This window comes from Rhinolophus sinicus, chromosome 12 (genome assembly GCF_057876585.1).
Source record: "Rhinolophus sinicus isolate RSI-liver-muscle chromosome 12, RSI-T2T, whole genome shotgun sequence".
Taxonomy (NCBI): domain Eukaryota; kingdom Metazoa; phylum Chordata; class Mammalia; order Chiroptera; family Rhinolophidae; genus Rhinolophus; species Rhinolophus sinicus.
In genome coordinates, this window is record NC_142512.1 from 42,843,493 (window position 1) to 42,868,161 (window position 24,669).

General features: G+C 44.5%; 1 protein-coding gene and 1 long non-coding RNA gene across 3 annotated transcripts; both read left to right on the plus strand.

Annotated features, from left to right (window-relative positions):
- Positions 1 to 244: 244 nt before the first annotated feature.
- Positions 245 to 19,738, plus strand: LOC141568894 (leucine-rich repeat-containing protein 37A-like). Its single transcript, XM_088802298.1, has 9 exons — positions 245 to 948; positions 1,647 to 1,721; positions 7,169 to 7,287; positions 11,178 to 12,973; positions 13,362 to 13,466; positions 17,429 to 17,478; positions 18,838 to 18,892; positions 18,973 to 19,115; positions 19,225 to 19,738. The coding sequence occupies exons 1-9, from the start codon at positions 776 to 778 to the stop codon at positions 19,268 to 19,270; spliced, it is 2,562 nt and encodes an 853-aa protein (XP_088658424.1). The 5' UTR covers positions 245 to 775; the 3' UTR covers positions 19,271 to 19,738.
- Positions 19,739 to 21,401: 1,663 nt separating this feature from the next.
- LOC148756572 (uncharacterized) lies at positions 21,402 to 23,673 on the plus strand. 2 transcript variants are annotated; one of them, XR_016022965.1, is made up of 3 exons: positions 21,402 to 21,537; positions 22,174 to 22,537; positions 22,781 to 23,673. It is a non-coding gene; the product is annotated as an uncharacterized LOC148756572 (long non-coding RNA). The 2 variants fall into 2 exon arrangements; XR_016022964.1 differs by having other exon boundaries at positions 22,174 to 23,673.
- Positions 23,674 to 24,669: the final 996 nt, after the last annotated feature.

Consider the following 24,669-nt stretch of genomic DNA (forward strand, 5'->3'; position numbering starts at 1 on the left):
TGATAATTACCTTTATAATATTCTGCAAAAGTACACTAATGATTCTTGAGTAGAGTTAAGATAAAGGCAGATTTTCTTTTCTTTCTCCTTGTTTCTTTGTATTTTGTTTCGTTTTCCTTATTTGTTTTTTAAAAATGAAAATAAAATCTATTCCAGCATTTGGAATAAATATCGAGGTCAAACAAACTCATTTGTTCATTTCAATTATATGTAAACAAAATGTTATTTATTGAACAAACATTTGTTAAATACCTCGTAACAGTCAGGCACTGTGTCAGGTACACGGACAAAATGGCAATAAGGGTGGTCCCTGCCCTCGAGGAGCTGACAGTCCAAGAAAGACGAGTGTCCCAGACAAACAATGTCACAAAGGCTGTAATACAAGAACACCTGGGAGTATATCATGGGAGCATGGCTTTCACCAGTTCCTCTGACATTTATCCCTTCTCTGGCTCCAAAACCAAGGGATTGGTGCTATTTTTCTCTTGAACTGGGTGATTTAAACTGTGGAATTTTTAAATGGCTGGTGATGAAAGAAAAGCGCCTTGAATTAAGGAGGACACTAGAAATAGTATTTCCTATAGAGCAAGAGCTTCCTGGCAGTAGAGTCACTTCTAGGGTTTTCAATCTGAAAAGTTCTTTGGCATACTTTTTCTTTGCTATCCACTTTTTTTCTTGCTCTCTGCTCTCCACTTGATTGTCTAGAGAACTGGGTGTTCCCAAAGGAATAGTGCTTTATAGATTCGAAGGGTGATTTTATAGGTAAGGACAGAAAATGGTTTTTTACCTTCAACTTTTGTACCAAAAAGATGAATATAAACTTTCATGGCAGTTATTGAAAAACGCAGATAATTTTAATTCCATTGCATTTTTCAGAATTCTTGATCGTAATCCTCTGACAATTGTTGAAGATTCGTATCTTTTAAAATTGCCAGCACTGAGATATTTGTAAGTATGGCCATAATCGCATGGGTTGTGAGATGATTTCTGCTCTTTTTTTACTTTCATCAAACACTAAATATTTGCATTTTGGCTAAAACGTCATAAATTAAATTTTATCTGGGTTATTGAATAAGAGTTATCAACACAGAAAATAATTAGGAAAGAATGTACATGGGCCAGACAGCAGCAGAGGAGGGAGCAGTGTTGAAGGACACATACAGATATGGACCGTGTGGAGCACGTAGAAACACCATTTACCCCAGGAAGCAAAGAGGAGTAACTTGCATGTTATATACAGAGGGTGCCCACTCACAAAGTAGACACATTTTAAGAAAGGAAAAGCTGTATTCAGTTTGTAATAATATATACCGATAACAAAAGACGAATACGAGCCATGTGTATAGATTTTTTTGGCACCCCTGGTATATTTTAAAAAGAGTAATTGAGAGGTGGATGCAATTGAGAATGAATAGTAGGATAATGGTTAAAAAGAAAGAGAAAAAAAAAGAATGTACTATTCAGCACTAAGGTATTTTTTTGATGAGGCAAATACATTTTTTCAATAAGAGCTCTCTGAAATGATCATCTATGGCAAGTAAACTCGAGCTGGCTTGACAGAGAGGCAGACTTGAAGTAATCACGTTTTTAAGTACGAATTTTTGTCTTTGGGTTCATGTCATGCACATTGGGATTCTCTCCTTCAGAGACTTGGGGAGAACGCAAGTGTCACTTACAACAGTTGAGAGCGTCCTCATGATGAGCCTTCAACTGGAAAAACTGTAAGTTGCTTTTTCATACATTTACTTTCACTTAGTTTTTTTTCAGGTTTGTTTTATTATTTACTTAAGTCAGGCTTATTGAGGTATAATTTTCATTGAATAAAACTCACTCTTTCTAAGTGTACAGTTCAGTGAGCTTTGAAAAATATATAGTTATGTCACCACCAGCACACTGGAGACTTACAACACTTCTGTTCCCTCAAAATGGCCCCTCATGTTCCTTTGCAGTCAGTCCCTCCTCCCATCACCAGCCCTTGGCAACCACCAACCTGATTTTTGTCTCTCTAGTTTTGCCTTTTCCAGAATGTCTTACAAATGAAATCATGTAGAGTGTAGCCTTTTGTGTTTGGCTTCTTTCACTCAGTACGATCCTTTTCAGATTCACCCATGTTGTTGCACTTGTCCGTAGATGACTCCCTTTGATTGCTGAGTAGTATTCCGGTTGTGTGAATGTATCAGTTTGTGTGTGCATTCACCAGTTAATGGATATTTGAGTGGTTTCTAGTTTTTAGGCCATTATGAATAAAGCTGCTAACAACTCTCACATGCAGGTCACAAACATGTGTGAACATATGTTTTCATTTCTTTGGGGTCAAATACCTAAGGGTGGGATTCCTGCATCATATGTTAAGTGCATATTTAACTTTTTAAGAAACTGCTAAACTGTTTTCTAAAGTGGTTGTACCATCTTGCATTCCCACCAGCAGTATATGAGTTGCAATTGTTCCATATTTTCCCCATCCTTATATGTCAGTTTCTAGTAGGTGTGTATTTGTATCTCATTGTGGTTTTAAGTTGCATTTCCCTAATAGCTAATGATGTCGACTGTCTGTTTATGTGAAAATGTCTTTTTCAGTGAAGTGTCTGTTCAAGTGCATTCTTAATTGGATATTTATCTCATTATTGATTTTTAAGAGTGCTTTATATAAGGCCTCTCTCTGAGATATATGTTTAGTAAATATTTTCTCCCAGATTGTGGCTTCTCTTCATTCTGTTAAAAGTATCTCTGAAGACTGGAAGGTTTTAATTTTTAAATTTTGATGAACTCCAATTTAGCAATATTTTTCTTATATGGTTTGAGTTCTTTTCTGTGTCCTATCTAAGAAATCTTTGTCTAAGAACCCATTTCTAATCCAAAATCACATAGATTTTTCTCCTCTTTGGTTCCAGAAGTCGTCTAGTTACATTTAAGTCTATGATCTATTTTGAGTTAATTTTTATATATGGTATAAAGTAAGGTCAGGCTTCTTTTTCTTTTTTTCTCTTGCAGTTTAAAAAATATATATTTTCTAGCACCCTATTGTGACAATTTATTACAGAACTTACTACACCTTAAATTGTGCCATCCCCACTCCGATATGGCAGGCTATCAGAAACCTGCTATTATGCTATGGAGGGGATCACACGAGATTAGTGTGGGAAAGGGCTGTGCTCCAACTGCTTTTGACAAGTCAGCCTACGAATGACTGTCTTCACCACGTTGTCAAATCTATTGGTCACTCCTCTAGCCTCATGTTCCTCAGCCTCCCACAGCATCTGCCAAAGTCCAGCCCTCTCTTGTCAGCTAGATGGCTCCCTCTCTGGATATTCAAAACCATTTCTGTGTATAACTACCATACTATTAATGCGCTGAAGAAATTCCTACACAATAATATTATATAATAAAGAGTTGATATTCAAATTTTACCAGTTGTCTCAATTACCTCATTTCTTTTTAACCGTCTTTAGAGGTATAAGTGAATCAAAATGTCCATCATCTCAAAAAATTTCTTCACGCCTCTGTAATGCTTCCTTCCCTTCCCTCCCCGCCCTCCCCAATCCCCATGCAACCATTGGTCTGCTTTCTGTTGCTATAGATTGGTTTGCATTTTCTAGGATTTTTTATGAATAGAATCATAGTGTCTACTCTTTTCTAACTGGCTTATTTCACTCAGCATAATTATTTAAGATTCATCCATGTTGTGTGTGTATCAATCATTTCTTTTTATTGCTGAATAGTATTCCATTATGTGGCTATGGCCCAATTTATTCACCATAGATGGACATTTGAATTGTTCCAGTTTTTGGCGATTACAACTAAAGCTGCTATGAACGTTTGTGTACAAGTCTTTTTATGGACATATAGTTCCATTTCTCCTGGGTAAATACCTGAAAGTGGAATGGCTGGATCATACTGTAGGTGTATGGTTTTTTTTTAAAAATGGTTGTACCATTTTACTTGCTTACCAGCAGTGTATGAGAGTTCCGTTTTCTTCACGTTTGCCAACACTTGCTATGCTCAGTCTTTTTAATTTTAGTTAGTTTAATAGGTGTGTAGTTGTATATCAGTGTAGTTTTAATTTGCATTTCCCTAGTGATTAATGATGTCAGACATCTTTACATATGCTTATTTGCCTTTTGCATATCTTCAAATCTTTTGTCTATATTTTCATTGTGTTAGGTTCTTTGTATATTCTGAAAACAAGTCCTGTATCTAATACGCAATTTGCTAAGTATTTGCTCCCTTTCTGTGGCTTGCCTTTGTATTCTCTCTCAAGAGTATCTTCTGTGGGGCAGAAATTCTTAACTTTAATCATGTCACTTTATTCACTTTTTATCTTTTATGGATTATGCTTTTGTATTTTATCTCAGAAATCTTACCTGATTAATTCAAGGTCATAAATGTTATCTCCTTTGTTGTCTTCTATAAGTTTTATTGTTTTAAGTTTTACATGTTGATCTTTCAATTAATTTGACTTCATTTCTGCATATGATTTGAAATTCACTTTTTTACATGTAGATATCCAATTGTTCCAGCACATTTGTTGAAAAGACTATCCTTTCTCACTGAACAGCCTTTGAACCTGAAAATCAAATTTCCATATCTCTCTACTTCTCGGCTCTCTATTCTGCTCCTTTGATTTATTTGTCTGTCTTTATTTATTTACACCAGTATCACAATGCCTTGAAAGTGTAGCTTCATAAGTCTTGACTCAGGTAGTGTTAGTCCTCCAGCTTTGTGCTTAGTTTTTCAAACTTGTTTTGGTTATTCTAGAAACTTCACATTTCCATATGAATTTTAGAATTAGCTGGTCAATTTCTACAGAAAAGCTTACTGGGTTTCATCTATAAATCAATTTGGGGAGAACTGATATTTTAACAATATTGAATCCTGATCCATGAATACATCGTATCTCGCCATTTATTTATGTCTTCCTTAATTTCTCGCAGCAATAGTTTCGTAGTGTGCAGTGTGCAAATCTTTTATATCTTTTGTCAGACTTATTCCTAAGTGTTTTATACTTTTGCTGCTACTATAGAGAGTATTTTTTAAATTTCAATTTCTGATTGCTCACTGCTAGGTATTAGAGATAAATTCATTTTTTGCATATTGATGTTGTATCTTGCAAACTTAATACTCATTTATTCTACTCGCCTTTTTGCAGATTCTGTCATGTTTACTATGTAATCATGTTATCTGTACATAAAGACAGCTTTACTTCTTGGTTTTCATTCTGAATACGTTTTGTTTCTTTTTCTCACACTATTGCACTGGCTAGACTCTTCAAGGCAATGTTGAATAGAAGTGATGAGATCCGACATTTTTGCCTTTGTCCTGATGTTGGAGAGAGAACACTTTTTCATTCGTGATTCAGTATGATGTTAAGATTTTTGTAGAAATCATTTATCAAGGTGAAAAGTCTCCTTCCAGTCCTGGTTTGCTGAGGGTTTTTTTTTTTTTTAAAATCAAGAATGCATGTTAGCTTTTTGTCAGATTCTATATCTATTGAGATGATTGTGTGATTTTTGCATTTTAGTTTATTAACTTGAGTAAAAAACATTGATCTTCTAATACAAACCAACCTTGTATTCCTGAGATAAACCCCACTTTGTCATGATGTATAATCTTTTTATATATTGTTGGATTTTATATGCTAAAATTTTGTTTAGAATTTTTGCTTCAGTGTTCACAAGAGATTTTGGTCTGTAGTTTTCTTTTCTTGGAATATTTTGTCTAGTTTTGATAAGGGGAAAGTTGGCCTTACAAATGGATTTGGAAGTATTCCCTTCTCTTCAATTTTCTGATAAAGTTTGTGTAGAATTGCCATTATTTCTTTCCTATATATTTGGCAGAATTCACCAGTGAAGATACGTGGGCTTGAAGCTTTCTCTGCGGGAAGTTTTTGAACTACACGTTCAATTTCTTTAATAGTGCTATTTAAGGTACATATTTATTCTTGAGTAACCATTATAGTAGTTTCTATCTTTCAAGAAATTTGTCCATTTCATCTTGAATCTATTGGCACAAAGTATTTTATAATATTCCCTTATAGTCCTTTTATTTTCTATAGACTCTATAGCGATGTCACCCCTCTCATTACTAATTTTGATAATTTGGGTCTTTTCTTGATCAAGCTGCCTAGAGGTTGATCAATTTCATTGATCTTCTCTAAGACCATTTTGTCATTTCACTACCTCTCTGTTTTTCTGTTTTCCGTTTTATTTATTTCTGCTTTAATCTTTATTTTGTCCTTTCTTCTCCTTATTCTGTGATTAATTTGCTCTTATTTTTCTAGTTCCTGAAGGAAAATGCTGAAAACTGAGTACTGCATTAGTAACATCACACATGCTGATATTTGTGTTTTCAAAATAGGTTCTAATTTCCCTTTTGATTTCTTCTTTGACCCGTAGGGTTGCATGTTTTTTAGTTTCTAAATATTTGGAGTTTTTTTTCGGATCTGTTCATTTCTAATTTTATTCCACTACGGTCAGAGAACATATATTGAATGACTAATATCCTTTTAAATCTATTGAGATTCATTTTATAGCCAATAAACTCTCATGATAAGCAAGAATATGGTCTATTTTGGAAAATGTTATGTGTCCACTTGAAAAAAACCATGTGCCTTTTGCTGATTTGGTGTGGAGTGTTCTGTAAATGTCAAGTAGGTCAGGCAAGTTGATAGTGTTGTTCAAGACTCCTATATCCTTACTGATTTTCTACCTACTTGTTCTATCAATTATTGAAAGAGGGTATTGGAAAATCCAGATTTCTTTGTTTCTCCTTGTCAATCTCACTTTTCCTTCGAATTTTGAAGCTCTGTTATCAGAAGCTGCTTAGAAGTCTTCCCTCTTCCTGTGTACTCTCAACCCAAAGTGAGACTTTTGGAATGAGAGGAGATACTTCTGAATCAAACCACAGATCAGTTACACCCAATTCTAATCCCTATCACCTTTATCTTAGGCATACCATACCCACTGCCATCCTACTGTTGGATACCTCTGTCCTCTCTATTTATGTACAATGTTCAAGAGCAGCAAATAGCCAACTGTCCCCTACCCAACTGTCCAGGCCGTATGCCCCAAGAGCTCCTTTCTGCACACCCTGTGGTAGCCTTGACCTACGCTCCTACCTACTCAAGTAACTCCTTTGCCACTAATTTAATTCTCTGTGTTTCCATTTATAGGATCTTACCCAGTCGTGTGACCTGCTGCCTCTGCCAATTTAAAAGTGATATTGAGGTCGTCTGCAAGACAGTGAAGCTGCTTTGTGACACTGAATGTCTGACAGACATCACACATTGTGGTGAGTCTCAATTGCCTGAGGAGACTTTTTTAAGTTTTTATTTTACTTATGTTTCAATGTTATGCTTTCATCTATGACAAATTTTTAAGCTAATAATGTAACTGCATCTTTTATATTTATTCATGCAGAGTTCAACTCCCTAAATGTCTAAAACGCGTCCCTTGTTAACATTCAGATTAAGGAACAAGAGAAAAGAACGGAAAGGGGGAGGGAACTAACACTAATGGCCACATATAGTGTGTCCTGCTCTCTGCTTGCTGCTTTACCTCCAGATGAGAATTTATTCATAGAGCGCCTCACAGATTATAAAGCGATTATTATATGCATTAGGTCTCAAATGCCCTTTGCCTTATGGGACAGGTATAGATACACTTTATTTATTTTGTTTGTTTTTGCAATTTTATAAAAAGAGTACAAGTGATGCTGTTTTATTTGGAACCTGAGAGTTTCTGCTTCCATCACCAGAAGCTGCCAGCCAGCCCTTCTAATGGACGAGAGGGCTCGTGTAGTCTTAGACGGCCAAACCCAAACTTACTCTGAAGCTCAAAATTTTCTATCCACAAAACACCTGGGTGCTTTTAAGTATTTATCTATGCATTAGGTTTATTGGCACCTACTTGATAACTTTCAAAATGTGCTTTCAGGCCCAGATAGCTTGAATACTAGTCTCTGCCGGTGATCTGGGGACATCATAAATAATAACACTTTGTTACTGATATAAAGACAGTGCAGCTTATTGATCAAAATAATTTTTTACCAATTACATTACTCCCTTCTCCCTCAGAGGTGGGCAGAACAGGCATTTTAGTCTCCTTTACAGGTGAGTAAAACGAGATCAGAAGTGTTAAGTGCTGTAGTCTAGTAGTGCCTGGGCTCCTGCTTCCACTTTTGGGCTCTCTGCAAAGCCATGCTCCTCCTTTGTCCTCTGAACTTCACCACCCCTACTTCCTCCTCTGACCCTCACCAGCACCAACAATACTTTTAATTCTTCTGGAACCGAAACCCAACTGTGCTATGATACACTTGACCTTCTCACAGTCAGCAGCTTTGGATGGTTCCCCAAGTAAAGCTGAAAATATAAGAAATGAAATGAAATAAAAGTCGGCACACAACGAAAGTTACTTTTTCCCTTCTGCATTTTAGGACCTCAAGTATTAATCCGTAGATTTATTGAACATTCCACATTGGCATACAACCTGGCAAATCTCATAACCTACGTCCTAGATGCCTGACCCGGATTTAAGCAAAAAGCGAGGGTAGACGTAGTGTTTTTTCTATATTCAGCCTTCTGTTATGGGGGCGGGGGTATGTGGGAGCAGGGTCCGAGCAAAGGAACCTGGGTAAGTGCAGGAGGGCATGTCCAGAGGGGGAAGTGTTAGCAGTGGGTGTGGTCATGGTCACGTGTGATGGTGACAAGAACACGATGTCGTGCGGGGAAGCCTGCGGGGCCTCTGGTCCCGCTCCCCACATAACGCAGGATATGGTGAGGCCAAAAAGGAACACCCACGGAGCCATAGGTAGGGGAGTCATACCACTATATTCTCTCTGGCGGCACTATACTCTCACTGGAGGCTGGATCCACACTGTCCGCAAACCGCCATCCACGCTTGCCAGCCCAGCCGCCATCTTCTTGCTAGCCCCCATCCTTCTCTCTCCTCTCCTCTCCTCCGTAGCCGCAGCAGTTATATTGGCGGCTAATTGGCTAACTGGCTACAGCTGACGGCCAATCAGCCACAGCTGACGGCCATCTACTACCCGAGCCAGCACTCCTCCACGTGAGGCCGAGAGCCTGGAAACTACTTTCTGGGGCTCTGCCCCCACACTCCACCCCTACAGGCTCTCGCCTCACAATCTACGCGACAAGCATCTTCCGCGAGGGGCCCTGTGCGAGGAGCCTGGAGGTGAATGCAATATCCTGGACATAGCCAGGCTCTCTGGGCACAGCCAGGGTTTCTCAGGGCACCACCAGTGCTTCTGGGCACAGCCAGACTTCCTGGACTTCTTAGGGTACCACCTGTCTTCCCGGACACAGCCAGGGTTTCTCAGGGCACCACCAGTACTTCTGGGCACTGCCAGACTTCCTGGACTTCTTAGGGTACCACCTGTCTTCCCGGACACAGCCAGGGTTTCTCAGGGCACCACCAGTACTTCTGGGCACAGCCAGACTTCCTGGGCTTCTTAGGGTACCACTAGTTTCCCCGGGCACAGCTAGGATTTCTCAGGGCACTGCCACTCTCTGTGGGCACAGCCACACTTCCTGGACTCAGCCAGGGCTTTCAGGGCACTGCCACTCTCTGTGGGCACAGCCACACTTCCTGGACACAGCCAGGGCTCTCAGGGCACTGCCACTCTCTCTGGGAACAGCCCAACTTCCTGGGCACAGCCAGGGTATCTTCAGGGCTCAGCCAGACTTCCTGGACTCAGCCAGGGCTCTCAGGGCACTGCCACTCTCTCTGTGCCTCTCAGGGTACCCTGCTGGAACAACAGCGACTCACAATCAAGGTGCTTACATATTCTCAATGGCGGCCAGTCAAGAGACAAAAGCAAATATCCCCCAGTTCCACTAACAACAGTTCCCAAACAAACAGTCAAGCTGTCCATTAAATTAAGGATGGAAGGCAACTCCCCATAGTCCATAGTCATTCACCAGGGCTGTCCTGGGGGTGAGGGATGACCTTGACCTCACCCTCATCTCCCACGGAGGACTCAGCAAGTGTTACCTCCTGGGACTACAAGTCCTGCATCCGGGCTGCCTGAGCAGGAACCTCCCGGCCCACAGGGCTGCAACAACCTTCGCTTTCTCCGGCCTGTGCTGGTTGGGGAACCGTCCACATCTTTCCACCTCTCCACGGGGCTCCATCTCTGCAGCAGCTGCATGGCTTTTCCTGTGCTGGTGGGAGAACCGTCCACGTCCTCCCACCCCTCCACGGGGGTCCAGCTCTCCGGCAGCTGCTCCTCCTGGTCTTCCTGAGACTGAGTGTTCATACGCACAAACTGCTCCACCACTCTTGGGAGAGCCTTGGCCGGCACCATACCCTGCTCGCTGCGCCATTTGTCGTGCGGGGAAGCCTGCGGGGCCTCTGGTCCCGCTCCCCACATAACGCAGGATATGGTGAGGCCAAAAAGGAACACCCACGGAGCCATAGGTAGGGGAGTCATACCACTATATTCTCTCTGGCGGCACTATACTCTCACTGGAGGCTGCATCCACACTGTCCGCAAACCGCCATCCATGCTTGCCAGCCCAGCCGCCATCTTCTTGCTAGCCCCCATCCTTCTCTCTCCTCCCCTCTCCTCCGTAGCCGCAGCAGTTATATTGGCGGCTAATTGGCTAACTGGCTACAGCTGACGGCCAATCAGCCACAGCTGACGGCCATCTACTACCCGAGCCAGCACTCCTCCACGTGAGGCCGAGAGCCTGGAAACTACTTTCTGGGGCTCTGCCCCCACAACGAGCACACTGAAGAGGTGGAGAAAGGAGGCCTCATGCTCCCTCCGCATCTGAGACAGGACAGGCTGGGGTATATGAATGTGAGGAGTCACAGTACATCTGCAGAGCGTCTAACTGAGTGGGGTCCTCCAGCCTTGGCTTTTCTTGAGTACCGGGCCATTGGCCCTTGGGGACCAATAGAATCATTCTAAGTACAGTTACTGTATTTCACACTATGGAATGTTCTTAGTAGATAGCCACTTTTTCAAAAGATACCTTTCTCTCCTTTTGTTGTGTTGCCAATTATGGGTTTAAGTTTGGGTGTATATTTTCCTCTCTAAATGGCACTCAAATGTTTGCTGATTCCTAATTTATTTAACTGGGATATATGGCTGTGGTTGGACAAAAAGCTGTTCCGTCAATCTTTCACTATCAAAAGCGGTCTTTTCTTGTTTGACAGACGAAGAAGTATCTATAGGGACTGCAGAAGGATCGTTCATGAAGGTATTACAAGCCCGGAAGAAGAGCACGAGCACCGAGCTGACTATTGAGCCAGAGAAGCCATCCTCAGACAAAAACGGCATTGATTTGTCAGCCTTCAGGAACGACCAACTAGACTTTAGTGATGAAAACGCTGCTATTAGTGCGCTCAATTACATACTACCTTATTTATCCAAGGGAAATCTAACAGATGTAGACTCAGCATTATTACCACTCATTAAACTCCTTTTTGTAAATATAGAAGATGGAGATATGCCCCTGAATCATTTGACAAACAATGCAAGGAACCCTTCCCTGAAGCCTGAATCCCACGATGCAACTTTCAAAAATAGACTGAGGAAACTCAATTCTCTGAAAAATTTGTTAGATACAGAAATTCTAGAAAAAATTGATGAGGTTATAAAGAAAGAAAAAACTGCCATGCTTATACATTCCAACCTTTCAGGTCCCAAACTGAAACGCCAAATCATTCGGAAGGAATTGCAAACTGACCAGCCACAGGGCTACAGCCTAGCAAAGCTTCAGCCTGTCCGGAAAAGGCTGCGGACAGTGAGCAGGGTCCTCAAGGGCCCTAAGGGCATCCGGAAAAGGCACTTCAAAGAAGTGGCCCATCAGAGCATCCAGAGGAAACAGAATGCCCTGCCTATTGTGGAGAACACTGTCAAAGTTAGGAGACTCAGGGGGCCACCCCCAAGGGAGCTGGGACAGATGCACAGGGTACACAGGCCTGGGAAATTAGTGGAAAACTTCAATACAGAGCCTTCTTTCATAAAGGAACATGAGGCAGCAGTTTCTTCTACCCAGAAGCAATACTTGATGGGCTGGCCTTCGGCCTCCATTGCTCCAAAATCTCTATCTGAGGTTAAAAGATTAAAAGACTTAAGCGATACTACTTTTATTTTAGATGAGGCAAATGCTCTAGTCAGGAATAGGAAGGCTTCTAAGCCAATCTCACACTCCAGAAAGAAACACCTCCTTCATAAAAGTCGTTCTCATGTGCTGCACAAAAAAGCCAAGGCCAAAATGAGTCGAGAGTTTGGAAAGGAAGATTCTCTCAAAAGACTGATGCTTGCAAAGAGACCTCCGATATCTGCAGTGAGGAGCCTCATAAATTCCCCTGCACGAGAGGCTTTTTCATCTTCAGGAGAATCGACATCTCAGGAAAATCGTCTTCCAGAATCAGTTTCAAGTTTCTTGGAACCTTCTAAAGAAAAGAGTACTGCACAGATTCCTTTTCAAGAAAATATTTCTACACGAAAGGCTACTGAGCCAGAAAAAACTACCCCTGAAATCCCTGCCCGTGAGGATGTTTTCACGGCAGACTCGGCTGTTTCTGCAGACAACTTCCTGCCAGCAGTTAACCAAACCCATGAAACACAAGGGGAACACCCCCCTGTGGCCACTGACTTACTGTCCAACTCCACAGGCTTCACGTCCCCGTTGTTCTCATCCCCGGGGGATCAATTTGAAAGTCAGCTAAACCAGCAGCTACAGGCCCTCATCCCCAACAACGACATGAGAAAGCTCATTGCTCATGTCATCCGGACTTTGAAAATGGACTGCTCTGAGACCAGCGTGCAGCTGCCCTGTGCCAAGCTCATCTCCAGAACAGGCCTCCTGATGAAGCTTCTCAGCGAACAGCAGGAAGTAAAGGTGCCCACGGCAGAGTGGGATACGGATCGATGGAAAAATGAGAACTACATCAGCGAGAGCACAGAAGCCCAGAGTGAACAGAAAGGGCAGGAGCCACGAGAGGTGAGGACAGCTTCCGAAACAGGGAGCCTGGACTTTTAGGACAACAAAAGCGCCCAAGCACAAACGCCAGGAGCGCCTAGGCCGTAGCTTTTCTTGGCCACGTAACTTTGGCTAAGACAGCGAACTCCCACTTTGCTCCTTTAGAGAATGGTACCACTGTTCCTAGGGTAGATGAGACGAGGACCTAACACAAAAGATAAAAAATTGTAGAAAAAATACTAATGTTAAGATTACGTGACCCATTAGATTGGGTATCTTCTTTAAGAACGTGTAGGCTACTATATAGAGTAGCAGTTTAAGATCGTTATTCTTTATAATAGTCTTGAGAATGGTTAGTCTGCATCCTTTCCATCTCTTGTTTTAACAAAATTGTTCTCTACTTTTTTAGCGCACAAAAGCAGTTCCAGGACACAGCTATTACAACAAACTGATCTTGGCAATATCTGTGACTGCAGTAGTGATGATTTTGATGATAATTTTCTGTCTCATTGTGGTAAGCAACAGCAATTTCAGGTTTCCAAAATATATTCTGTCTTTATAATACATTCAGACCCCACAAACTGAAAATCAAAGCCACTTTCCCACCTGCTGCTGCTTCATATTCGTATCCAGTCATGGGGAGTGAGGTGTGCTCTGTTTTTCTATTGCAAATTATATCTCGGGAGTTTTTAAAGGAGCCCCACTCCCAGAGATCTCTGTGGAATTGAAACCACAATAAGAAGACATGAGGCTATTTTGAGAAGTTAAATTTAATAGGCCAGAGTTGACATGTTAGCAAAATTTCTTCAACTCAAAATGATGTCAATGTGATGTACTCACCAATCCCTCTCTTTCTACCACTGATATGTTTCCTTGGCTGAAATGAGGAGAGATGTATAATCTCCATCCTCATGGAGCCATGTCACCCTGGGAGAAAGGACATGGCTGAAAGATAAAAAGTGTGACCTTGTCCATGCATGAGGTTTACTTAGCAGGTTTCGTCTCCAGTGTGTAAGGCATTGTATAAATAGGTTCAGTCCCCACTGCAGCCTAAATCTGCATCAGGCTGCTCTAAAGCATGTCGTCTTTATAGTCGCCGGGTCCTGGAGCTTCAATGATATAATGGTTTATTTTCCCAACAGGCAGGTGCTAACATTGAAAAGAGTGAATTAATAAGCTGACAGTCTTGCCTACCCCACAACCCAAACTGATTTCCTGTATTTCCCTGTTACACTGTCGTGGCAGCCCTGCACTCCAGCCAGCACAGCTGCTCACCATAACCCAGCCATTCCTCATTTTGTCTGTGCCTTGACCTGTCTCGAATGCCCTTATTTTGCTCTGCCTGTGGACATCCTATGAATCTCAGAAATCAAGGCAATTCATCTTTCCTCATCAGCCTTCTCTAAATACTACAGACCTCCTGATCCTAGTCCTTCTGTGAGGTCTGTCACCAGTTTGTAGGGGAAACAGGGAGGTATTTCCCGCCCGAGAACTTAGAAATATGGTAAACAGTTTTTGAGAAGGCGGTTCCCCAAGAGAGAAACACCAAGGTCAACACACATCGTGGAGCAGAGCAGAGGTATGTGAGGACCAGATGACTTCCTGGTCTGTCAGACGTGAGTACAACCTGACTGGAGGTATTAACTGCTAAAGAGCAGCGTGCCTATCCGCAGGAGGCTTGGTCAGTGGTGAAAGCATAGTAAAGGTGAAGAAGAGACCAACATGGGCAGTACCCATCCTAGCATTGCCCTAGAGTAGAGATGGCACCTCAGGCAGCAGACGTGGAGGGTCAGCCCCACTAGCCAGGCTGTGCTTGTCGGGGAGATGGATGGATCTGGCCGCCTCAGTCCTTTCCATTGAATGCTGGATTCATGGGATTCCTCTTGTTCTAATTCTATTCTCACCAAGCAGCCTTCCGATTGTGCTTTAGTGTGCCACGGTGGCCTACTGCTACACAATGTAACTAACTCCTTGGTCGTGTAGACAGATGCTGTCTGTGGAACAGATGAACTTAAGATTGTCAAGTCACAATCTGGCATTCTGAGTTTTGATCACTCCCATGTGACTGTTAAGGTGACACTTAAGGTGACACTGCCCCAGTAGGAAGAAGGGAGTCCTCTCTCGGTGAGGACAGTCTGATTTCTCAACCCAGGAGGCTGGGGACTCCCATGGGGTCAGCTTGTGCAGGTCTCTGGGAAGACAATCATTGGCCATTGACCAGACCACACTCTCTCCATCTCCAGGTGGCATATGGCCTTTGGTTTTTTGGAATTTCCATTAACTCCAATTTCTATTAACTGCTTTTAATTTCTACATCGTTTTTAACCTTGCATTTGTGTTTATTTATAAGGTTTCATTATTTTCACTTATCACTTACGTGACAAGCTTTTGGAGGACAGGGACCTGCAGGTTTTTCCTCTAGTGGACAGTAACGGTTTCAAAGGGAGAGAGATGAGTCTGTCTGTCAGTTCCATACTGAGGAATAATGCAACCTAATATATATTTGAAGTAGCACAGAGCCCAGCAATAGACAGACCCATGTGTTCCTAAGGCTTCTGAGGTATCACCTTTTAATAATTTAATCACTGGAGGAAAATGAATATATGGTAATAGAACAGCTGTCTTAATATTTGAGTGAAAAATAACAGCAGATCTCTATTTCTCACTTTAAGCAAACATATTTATGTGAGTGTAAACAAAAAGAACCCATAACAGTATTAGAAGAAAATAGAAGCAGCACTTTCATAATCAGTGGTGAGTAAGAGCTTTCTATACCTGGTCCCACAGGCAGAGCCCTGTGAGAGATTTGCCCCCTTGTCTGTGACACCATCAGCGAACTTGCCATTATTTAGGCCAAGCACAGGATGAAGTTTTCCATATACTGTCTGATTCGATGCCCACGTGGGGATGATATTACCACCCTCTTTCATAGATGAAGGACATCAACTTAAGGCCCCAGGGGCAAAACTGAAAGCAGAACCCAGTTTCGCCTGAGTGCAAAGACTGTGCTGCTTACTCCACTGGTCTGTCTCCGTACAGACAAAAACACTGGGCAATATTTGAAACATTGAAATTCAGTGAAATCCACCGAAAGGATTAATGTATTTCATATTAAACAGAGTTTGTAAATCAAGAAGACAATCAGGGCAGAAGAGGGACGGGCTGTGAAGAGTGGATGTGTGTTTGTTTACAGTGTGTCCTCTCCTCATGGCTTATGGGGTGTGGGTTTTGTTAGTAAGGCTTTTGTCACTTCGTAGCATGAAAATAGTCTCTGATAGTGTCTTCTAGAACTTTTATAACATTTGTTGTTTCATAATTTTTAACCCATCTAGAATTTGTTGTATTTGTTTTTTAGTGTGGCTCAGGTACCTAACTTTGTTTCACTCCATGAAGATCCAATTGTTTTAAAATATTTCATTAAATGGCTGGTTCTTTCTTCACTGATGTAAAATACTGTCTTTATCTGGACTCGATTCTGTTGATCCAGTTATCTTTTCCTGTACCTGTTGCAGTACTAGCATCACACTATGTAATTCCCGTTACTCTATAGCGTATTTTGATATCTGGTAAAGTAAGCTCCTGCTCTTTGATCTTGTTTTTCACACATTGCATAGGTATTCTTGCATATTTTATCTCTACCAAATGGCACCTTACTGGTGTTTGTTAAAACACCATCTTGGGATTTCAGTAGGATTGCATTGAATTTGAGGAGAATTGACGTCTCTACAACATTCTAAGAACATCGTATCGCATGTCATGTATTCATTTCTTCTTATTGTCCTTCAGTAGAGTTTTAATGTTTTCATCACATAGGTCTTACACAGTTTTTGTTAAGTTTATCTTGGGTACTTTATGCATTTTTTATTGATACTATAAATGGGTTCTTCTTTCCATTTTTCAGTCATTTACTTGTGATGTGTAGCAAAGCTATTGAGGGTCGCATGTTGATCTCTTGATTTTGTATCCAGCCATCAATTCTCATATTGCTTCCAATAAAAGTTCAGTTGATTCACTTGGGCTTTTTAGGTTGTCCATCATTTCATATGCAAATATGTTTTGTTTCTTCCTTTCCAGTACTTCATTTTCTCATTAAATTGATTAGGACCCTCTACAATGATGAGCAGGAGCATAATAACACTCATCCTTCTGTTATTCTTGACTGTAAAACAACACTGCCGTTTAGGTGTCTGGTAGATACTTTTATTTTATTTCCTACTTCTAAGAGTTATTAGGAATTACCTGTTGAGTGTTAGCTAATACAGTGAATAACATGCCTTGCCAGCTGCACGCAAGATCCTAAGTGAGGTACTGTGGACGAGTCCAAGGACGAGTAAACAGGACAGAACGCCTGTCCTCAAGAAAAGCAAAGCAAAAGTTGTCACCTCCCTGGGTAGATAAGACTTAAAATCAAAAGGAATGAATAGAGACAGTGGCCATAGTGATGGATAATCATGATCATATTTTCTTCCAAAACAGATTAATTCTCATAGAAGAACATCAGAGGAAGGTAAAGAAGGAAGCTCAAGGTAAATAATAATCTGGCGATTTTTAAAGTAGAGTTTTAGAACCAGAGAACTTAGAACTCGTCTATTTCAATCTCCTCATTTTACAGTGAGGAAACCACCAAAGTCAGGAAGAATACGTCTTTACCCTAATGCTTTCCTGGATTCAGCCACATTCGCTCCTCAGCCAGAGTTGACTAGAATGAGACTGGCACAGATGCCTGTGCTGTACTAGCCCTTTAAGGACAGAGGGTGGAGAGGGAGGGGTTTGGGTTGTACCTGTTGCTGCTGGTGGGAGGCATAAGGCCAGGCCAGAGGCCTTCTCAGAGGCTCTGTAAGGGGTAGGGAAGTCCACATGGTCGTGGGGTCAGAGGGCTCGTCTCCTTCAAGGCTGATGGAAGGGAGAAAAATGGGTCCTTTCTGTCAAGTAGCCGGAGAACTGCCCTTCTCATCCTACTGGTTTTCACATCCCCTCTCTCTATGCCCTTTATCCCAACCTCATAGAATTTTGACTGGGAGAGACCTTAGACAGTAGTTTGTCTCTTCCTTTTATAATAAGGAAATGGAGAAGGAGAAAGGGAAAAGCTCTTGCCCCATGGTCACACGGCTAGTGAGTGCCAGAAAGAAATGCTTCCTTTCCAGTGGGGACTTCTCTGTGGATTATATTGAGCTTGGGCTGTGAGGTGGCTTTTATGTCACAACTCAGTGCACACATACCATAGAGACATAACTAGTTTCTAAGACACACTTATTATGCACTCTCATTTTCTTTCTATTCTGTGTGTATTCAAAAAGAATATTTTGTGTTTTAGTGCTGGTCATGACCTTTAAACTGCTTTCACCACTCCCTCACTCATCAGTGACAGCCAGCAGTAGGAAACCAGAAGTTGGCTCGTTGGACTCAGGCATTTATGGTGTGATTTGACTCATAGGAGACAGCAGCTAGGAACATATAAGCACCCTCTCCCCCACCCCCAGCAAAGGACGCCTGTGAAACTGAGTCCAAAGGGGACTGAAGTAAAATGCTTCTGGGGAGAGTTCAGTGCTTCTGCCCAGGACTCTGGTACATTTCTTTCCACTGCACAAGGGCAGCTTCTTGGCCAAGACCAAGAAACTGAGGGGGCAGAAAATCCTGCCCGGACTCCACGCTGAGCCACATACAAGTCTCCCCAGAGACATTGTGGGCCATTGTGGACAGACACACAGAACTTGGGGAAGTGCAGCTCGCATGGAATGACTTCAAGGTCCCAGGTCTGTGGTGATTTTGCTCGTTGTGATTATGGGCCGAGGTACCCATTTGGTCCTAATCAGTCCGGAGCTGTGTGTTGCAGAGACGTGGAAAGTGGCATGAATGAGTAATTGTGGTGTGTGTTTTCCTCCAAGGGGCTTCTTCCCGTTTCTGCTGCATAAGAAATGCCCATCGGACGAGGAGAGTCAGGTAAATTTGAGGAGGATAAAATGCGGGGCAGGAGAAAGCAGGGGAGAGGCAGAATTGGTGTTTTCCTGTGTGTTTTCCAGACGAGCTCTTCCTGGAGGAGGCAGCCGCTTTGGCTTCGGGATACGTGTACACCTCTCAATGCCGCACACAAGAAAAACAGGGCACAGAAACTAGGAGACCAAGATTCTTCTGATGAGGATGAGACCATCGATGAGGATAAAGGGTAAATGATTGGGGACAACTTAGAGTTCTTATCTAAAATGAGGAAATAATGAATAGTTTAAATGTGCCTTTCACTAGTAAAAGCCCTGACGTTCTTCTTCTCACCCCAGGGAGCTCCGCGAAGTCATAATAGGGAAGAATCCGGTTAGTGAATAGACTACTGAGGAGCCAGGTGAGGAAAGTGAGACAGCTCATGACAACAACACAGCGTGACACCTGTCCTGCCTCAGGCCACCTGCACATTTTGTTTTGTAATATTGGCTTCTCAGCATTGCTGGTCAAATACTTGTTTTTCGTGTATTAAAATACATAAATGCATAACCAACTCTAGCCTCGTGGTAAGGAATTAAGATGTAAGTAGCTAAGTATTTATATACAAATAACAAGGGGCATTGGCAAGAAAAGCAGGGCTGAAGTTAGAATCCCTGTGGTAGCCAATACTCCTGCCAGAGGCAGTGTGAGCAAAGAAGGGTGAAGAGGGGCTCCTCTCCCTCGTTTCCCCAGAACTGTCAGAACTGGAGGACACATCATCCCCAAGGTGTGTCGGTTACTAAGTCAAATAAGCACTGATTCTGGTGTTCTCTCCCCGGTTCGCCAAGTACCAGTTATGTCCAACATACTTGACCTCCTGCCCATCGAGGACCATCCACTTCCGACCCCTCCGATCAGGTCTTTGGGGCTGCTGGGATATTTGGATCACTGAGCCTACCTCCATCGTGGGGGCCATTTTTGTCCCCAAACTCTTAAACTCATGAACAAATGTGTGCCCTGTCTTGGTTCCAGAATGGCAGCTGTGTGACAGGCTACTAGAGGAGGTTACTAGAATACACTGGAGAACAGAACCCGGAGAGAGGGCTCTAAGGGAAAAGGGAGGAGGACTGAGGATCAGATGCCAAATAAGGATACATCTGGGGCTCAAACAAAAAAGGATGTCACTCCAGTGCTCAGAAGAGCACTTAAAAGGCCGGGACCCAACTGGATAGGGAAGGTGAGAACTGCCAGAACTGTAATAATAGCCACTCATTTTCCAGTGCTTACTACAGACCAAAAACTGCCCTAAGGATATTACCTTATTAAATCCTCACAACAACTGATATCCTTCCCCCAACTTACAGATGAGGAACTACAGCTCAGAGAGCTTTTGGAACTTCCCTGAAGTCACACACTCTGGCCCCTCTGCCTGAGGCTAATGGGCCATGGGTGGTGTGACTTGACTTCTCTTTTCTGAACATCAGTAAAATTCAATTGAGAAGTTTCTATCTTCAAGGCCATCTCAAGGGACCTATTGAAAGATACTGACACTATGACAGTTGTCTTGGCCCCTCACTTGTTGGGTTGCCCTGGGCCCCTCACTGTTTAGGGAAGACTCAGAAAACAGCCAGGGTTAGAGCTGGGATTCAAACCTAAGCCTTCCTGGCTCCAAAGCCCTCTTGCTGTCACTGAACTATGCTACTTCCCCAACTAGAATCAGAAAGAGCTGGGTGAGAATTCTGCTTCTAACCATTAATTAGCTGTGTGGCCTTGAGCCCCCAAGTTACTCAACTTCTCTCAAGCCTGTTTTCTTATCTGTGCTATGGGTGCAACAACGGCACCTACCTTCCACAGGGTTGGTAAGGACAAACCACGGTTCCTACCTGGCAAACAGTAGGAGCTTCTGTTTTCCACGAACGTTAAATCCCTGACCGCTGGTCGCTTACGTTAGAGCGGGGGTCCTCACATTTCACCAAGATTTTATTTCTAATCTTCCTGCTCTGCCATTGACGGTAGTGAAGGCGCTCAGCATTCATCTAGGCTAAAACCGAGAAGGGGCGGTTATCACACCTGGAGGATTTCTGAAGGGGCAACAGCCCCCACACAGTGGGGGGCCACACACCAACAGCTGATTTTATAAGTGGAAACAGGCACTGGGACCTCGACCTTCCCAGAAAGGAACCCCCGCACCCCACCCCCACGCCACCCGCGGCAGAGATCAGTGGAGCTTCCACGAACTGGCCTGTTCCCCACCCAGCCCTGTAGCCACCCCCGACGGCCCCCTGGACCAGCATCTAGTGGACCCCGAAGGAAGCCGGCAGTGAGGACGCATTCCGTTGAACGCAGTGACCACGCCTCTCCGGGAACGGGTGTAACGGATGTAACAGATGTAAAGCTCCTACCCTACGGTGTCCCCAGCCTCCCAAGACCTAGCACCCGCTCCGGCGCTGGGAGCCTGGGGCAGCCGGGAGCGCTGGCCCCGCCCCAGGGCTCCTTTGGGCTCCGCGATTGGCTCCGCGGACCGGGGGCGGGGCCGGAAACTGAGCCGACGTGATGGCGTCAGGCGACATGGGTGCCACTTCCTGTTGTCAGTAGGCTGGAGGCCGCCGTTCAGGATTTGGTGCTGCCCTGGCCGGGAGGGGAGTATCTCGACCCTGGTCCCCCTCCCCTTGGTGAGTTAGTAGTCGGGGGCGAGCGGGGAGGCGGGGCCGGGACGCGAACGGGCGATGGGCCAGCAGCCTTCGCCGGGATCCCAAACCGTTTGCCTTGAGACTGTCCTGCTTCAGAGTCCTCACCCTTCCCAGCCCACTCCCTTGTCCCCACTTCCCACTCGGTTCCTGGCCTTCGTCTCGCACTGGCACTGCTGGCGCGTCCCTACATCTTCTCCCACCCATGACCTGACTCCAGCCCTTACCCCCACCCCCTCACCACCTGTCTTGCGTAAATGCAGCCTTACCTTTGACCCCACTCGAGCCAAGTTCCAACCTCCATCGGCCACATCCCTCCGCCTCCCTCTAACTCAGCGCATCCTCACCTCCCAACCGCTTTGGCAATCCTAATGCTCCACGCAAACCTCGAGACCCACCATTGTGGTTTGCCCTTTTTTGGATCAGCTTTCTTATCCCTATCTCCCATAACCCCCTGCTCAGCTCTCCATGGCCTGCTCGCTGTAAACACCCCACCTCTACCCCACTCTCGTTTAAGACCCAGCCCAAAGTAGATGCTCTTTGGAGCTCACTCCTTTCTTGATAACTGTGCTCACAGTCCTGTCCCAGGTCTTAGAAGGATGTATCTTCTTGTCCTCACAGACTCAACTCCTAACTTCCTGGCCCATCATATACTTCTTTCCATCTCGAACCCTCCTGAGAGCATCCCTCATACGTAAGTCTTTGCTAAACTGCCCCCAACTTTTGCTGCCCCAGTTCCTACCACCCTTACCCAATCTTATTTAAAGTGAGGTCTTTATGTCCTTTCACCTCTGCTGTCCCCACCTCTGACTCTTCACCCCAACTCGGCACCCATTCTTCCCTGACCAGTCTGCGTCAATCTGAGAACTTAATGCAGAGTCCCCCGTCAGCCCCACCAGCTGCCCCTCAACAGCCAAACCTCGGTGCTTGCTCAGAGCCAGGCAGGTGATGAGCAGCTTGACTGGCACGTGCAGGGCCTCAGATGGTAAGTAAGTGTGGAGGAGCAGAGATTCCCCTTGGGGTCGGGGGCTTTTCCTACGTGCCTGGTCCTTGTGCCGAACCCCAGGGATTATGATTCTAGCATCGTATTTAGTCACTTGTGCTGGCTGCTGGAGTGACAGGTATCTTCCAAGTGCCTGGAAGGTGAGAAATGGCCACTCCTCCAGCTCACGGAGCCTAGAGCCACAGAAGCCATCACTTACTTTTGGCTGGTGTTCTGGCCTTGCAGAAACTCAGGGAGGACCGCCGTGTGGGTTGGCGGTGGTCCCAGAACCGTGTCCATGTGTGTTGTCCTGGCACTTGTAGAGGACCCTCACCCAGTGCTCCGCCCGCCAGAGCTGATAACAGATCAGTCCCCAAACTGAACACGGAATACGGTGGCTGCCAGAGGTGATGTACACGTTGTAAAGAGTATAGCTGAGTGGTCCTGGGGAGGCTGCGGCCTCGCTCTGTGTGGAGGCTGTTGAATAGCTTCCTCTTTTTTGCGGGGTCTGGATCATTGCGTTTTGGCCACCTTGGTTTCCTGTGAACACAGGGAGCCGAGTTATCTCAGGGTAGCTGAGGCAGGGGGACATTCCAGAAGCACCCAAGCCCCATGCTCAGCATTTATCATCTGGGTTTATTTTGAGAGCAGAGACAGCAATAACCTGCCATTTTTGGTGTCCCCTCGTGCTCAGCTGTGTGGTCACTAGAGCTTTGTTCAGATGTGAATGTGCCTACCCGGTCCTGGTCTGTCCAAGTTGCTGGGGTGGGTGAGGCCAGCCAGCAAGCCCCTCAGGCTGAAGCCACCATTCCCCATGCCCCTGACAGCCAGCAGCCCCCTCACCTTAGCCACCACCTCTCCTCCCCCCTACACACACAGGAAGCCAGCAGCCCTGAGGGATTTACCTGTGTACTGACTTCAGCTACTTGGATGGCATCTTTTGGGGGGTGTCCTCTCGAGCAGGGGTATTGCACGTGCCTCCCTGGTGGAGCTTATGGTCTGGTGGGTCAGGCTGACACAAGTCCACCCCTAATGCCAGCAGGGCTGGGGCAAGACAAATGGAGGCCTCATACATTGAAATACTGTAAAGTTATACATCAAGCTAACAACTGTTCAATAAAGTATGTTCTATTCTCCTACTCTGACAAATACACTTTCATACTGACCTGGAAGGCCAGGTTTGAATGTAAACTTTTTTGATTCTTCCAAAATCTGTGCCCAAACATGGTGGCATGAGAAGAGCTTCCCACTCGCAGAACCATCCTGCGCCAAGAAGAGGTTCAGATGTGCACATGTGGACACTCCAGTTCACAGGTGCAAAACGCCATGCCCCCTGCAACCTGCTGTCCCTTGGTCCACCCTTGAGGAAATGGGCCTGGAGCCATTTGGGCAGGGGATTCCGGAGTCCTGCATAGCAGGAGCATGGTTTAAAGGGAAGGGCCTGGGCTTAAGGAGGCCCCACGGATTCCTCATCCTGTGAGGAGGGCCAGAGAAGGTACAGAGTAAGGGGACCCATAGCTCGGCAGGGACCCCCTCATCCAGGTCTAAAGCAGAACTGGACATAATAAGGTGTTTGACCTGACTACTTGGTGCTCTGAAGCAGACTGCTCCGAAGGTGTCACTGGGATATAACTGTTCCCCATGGACCCCGGATCCCAATGCAGAAGTCACATTTGAGCCAAGCACTAAAAATGAGGACAAGTCAACAAGGCGAGGAATTATGGAAAGTGTCTAGTTAGAGGGAACAGCGTGCACAAAGGCCCTGGACAGAAAGGCTTCTGAGAACAAAATCCAAGACCATCGGGACGGAAGCCTAGAAATCCAGTGGGCATGGATGTGAGGTGATGCTGGAGAGGCTGGCAGGGCACAGTGTGCAGGGCCTTGTGGACCACAATGAAAGGGTTCCTGTGGCACCCATGGTCATCAGGACAACGGGCAGGAAGATCCCTGAGCAGGGAGGTCTTGGGAAGTGTCAGCTCAATGTTAGGACATTCACACTTACCTCGGAGACTTGTGTGCCATCTACATGGCCCAGAACCTGGTGCAGGGACACTTGTGAAGCTTCTCTAGTCTTCATTCCTCAGGCCCCAGGCGTCCTGGTTCCTGGGGCGGGACAGCCTCTGTGGTGGGCCCAG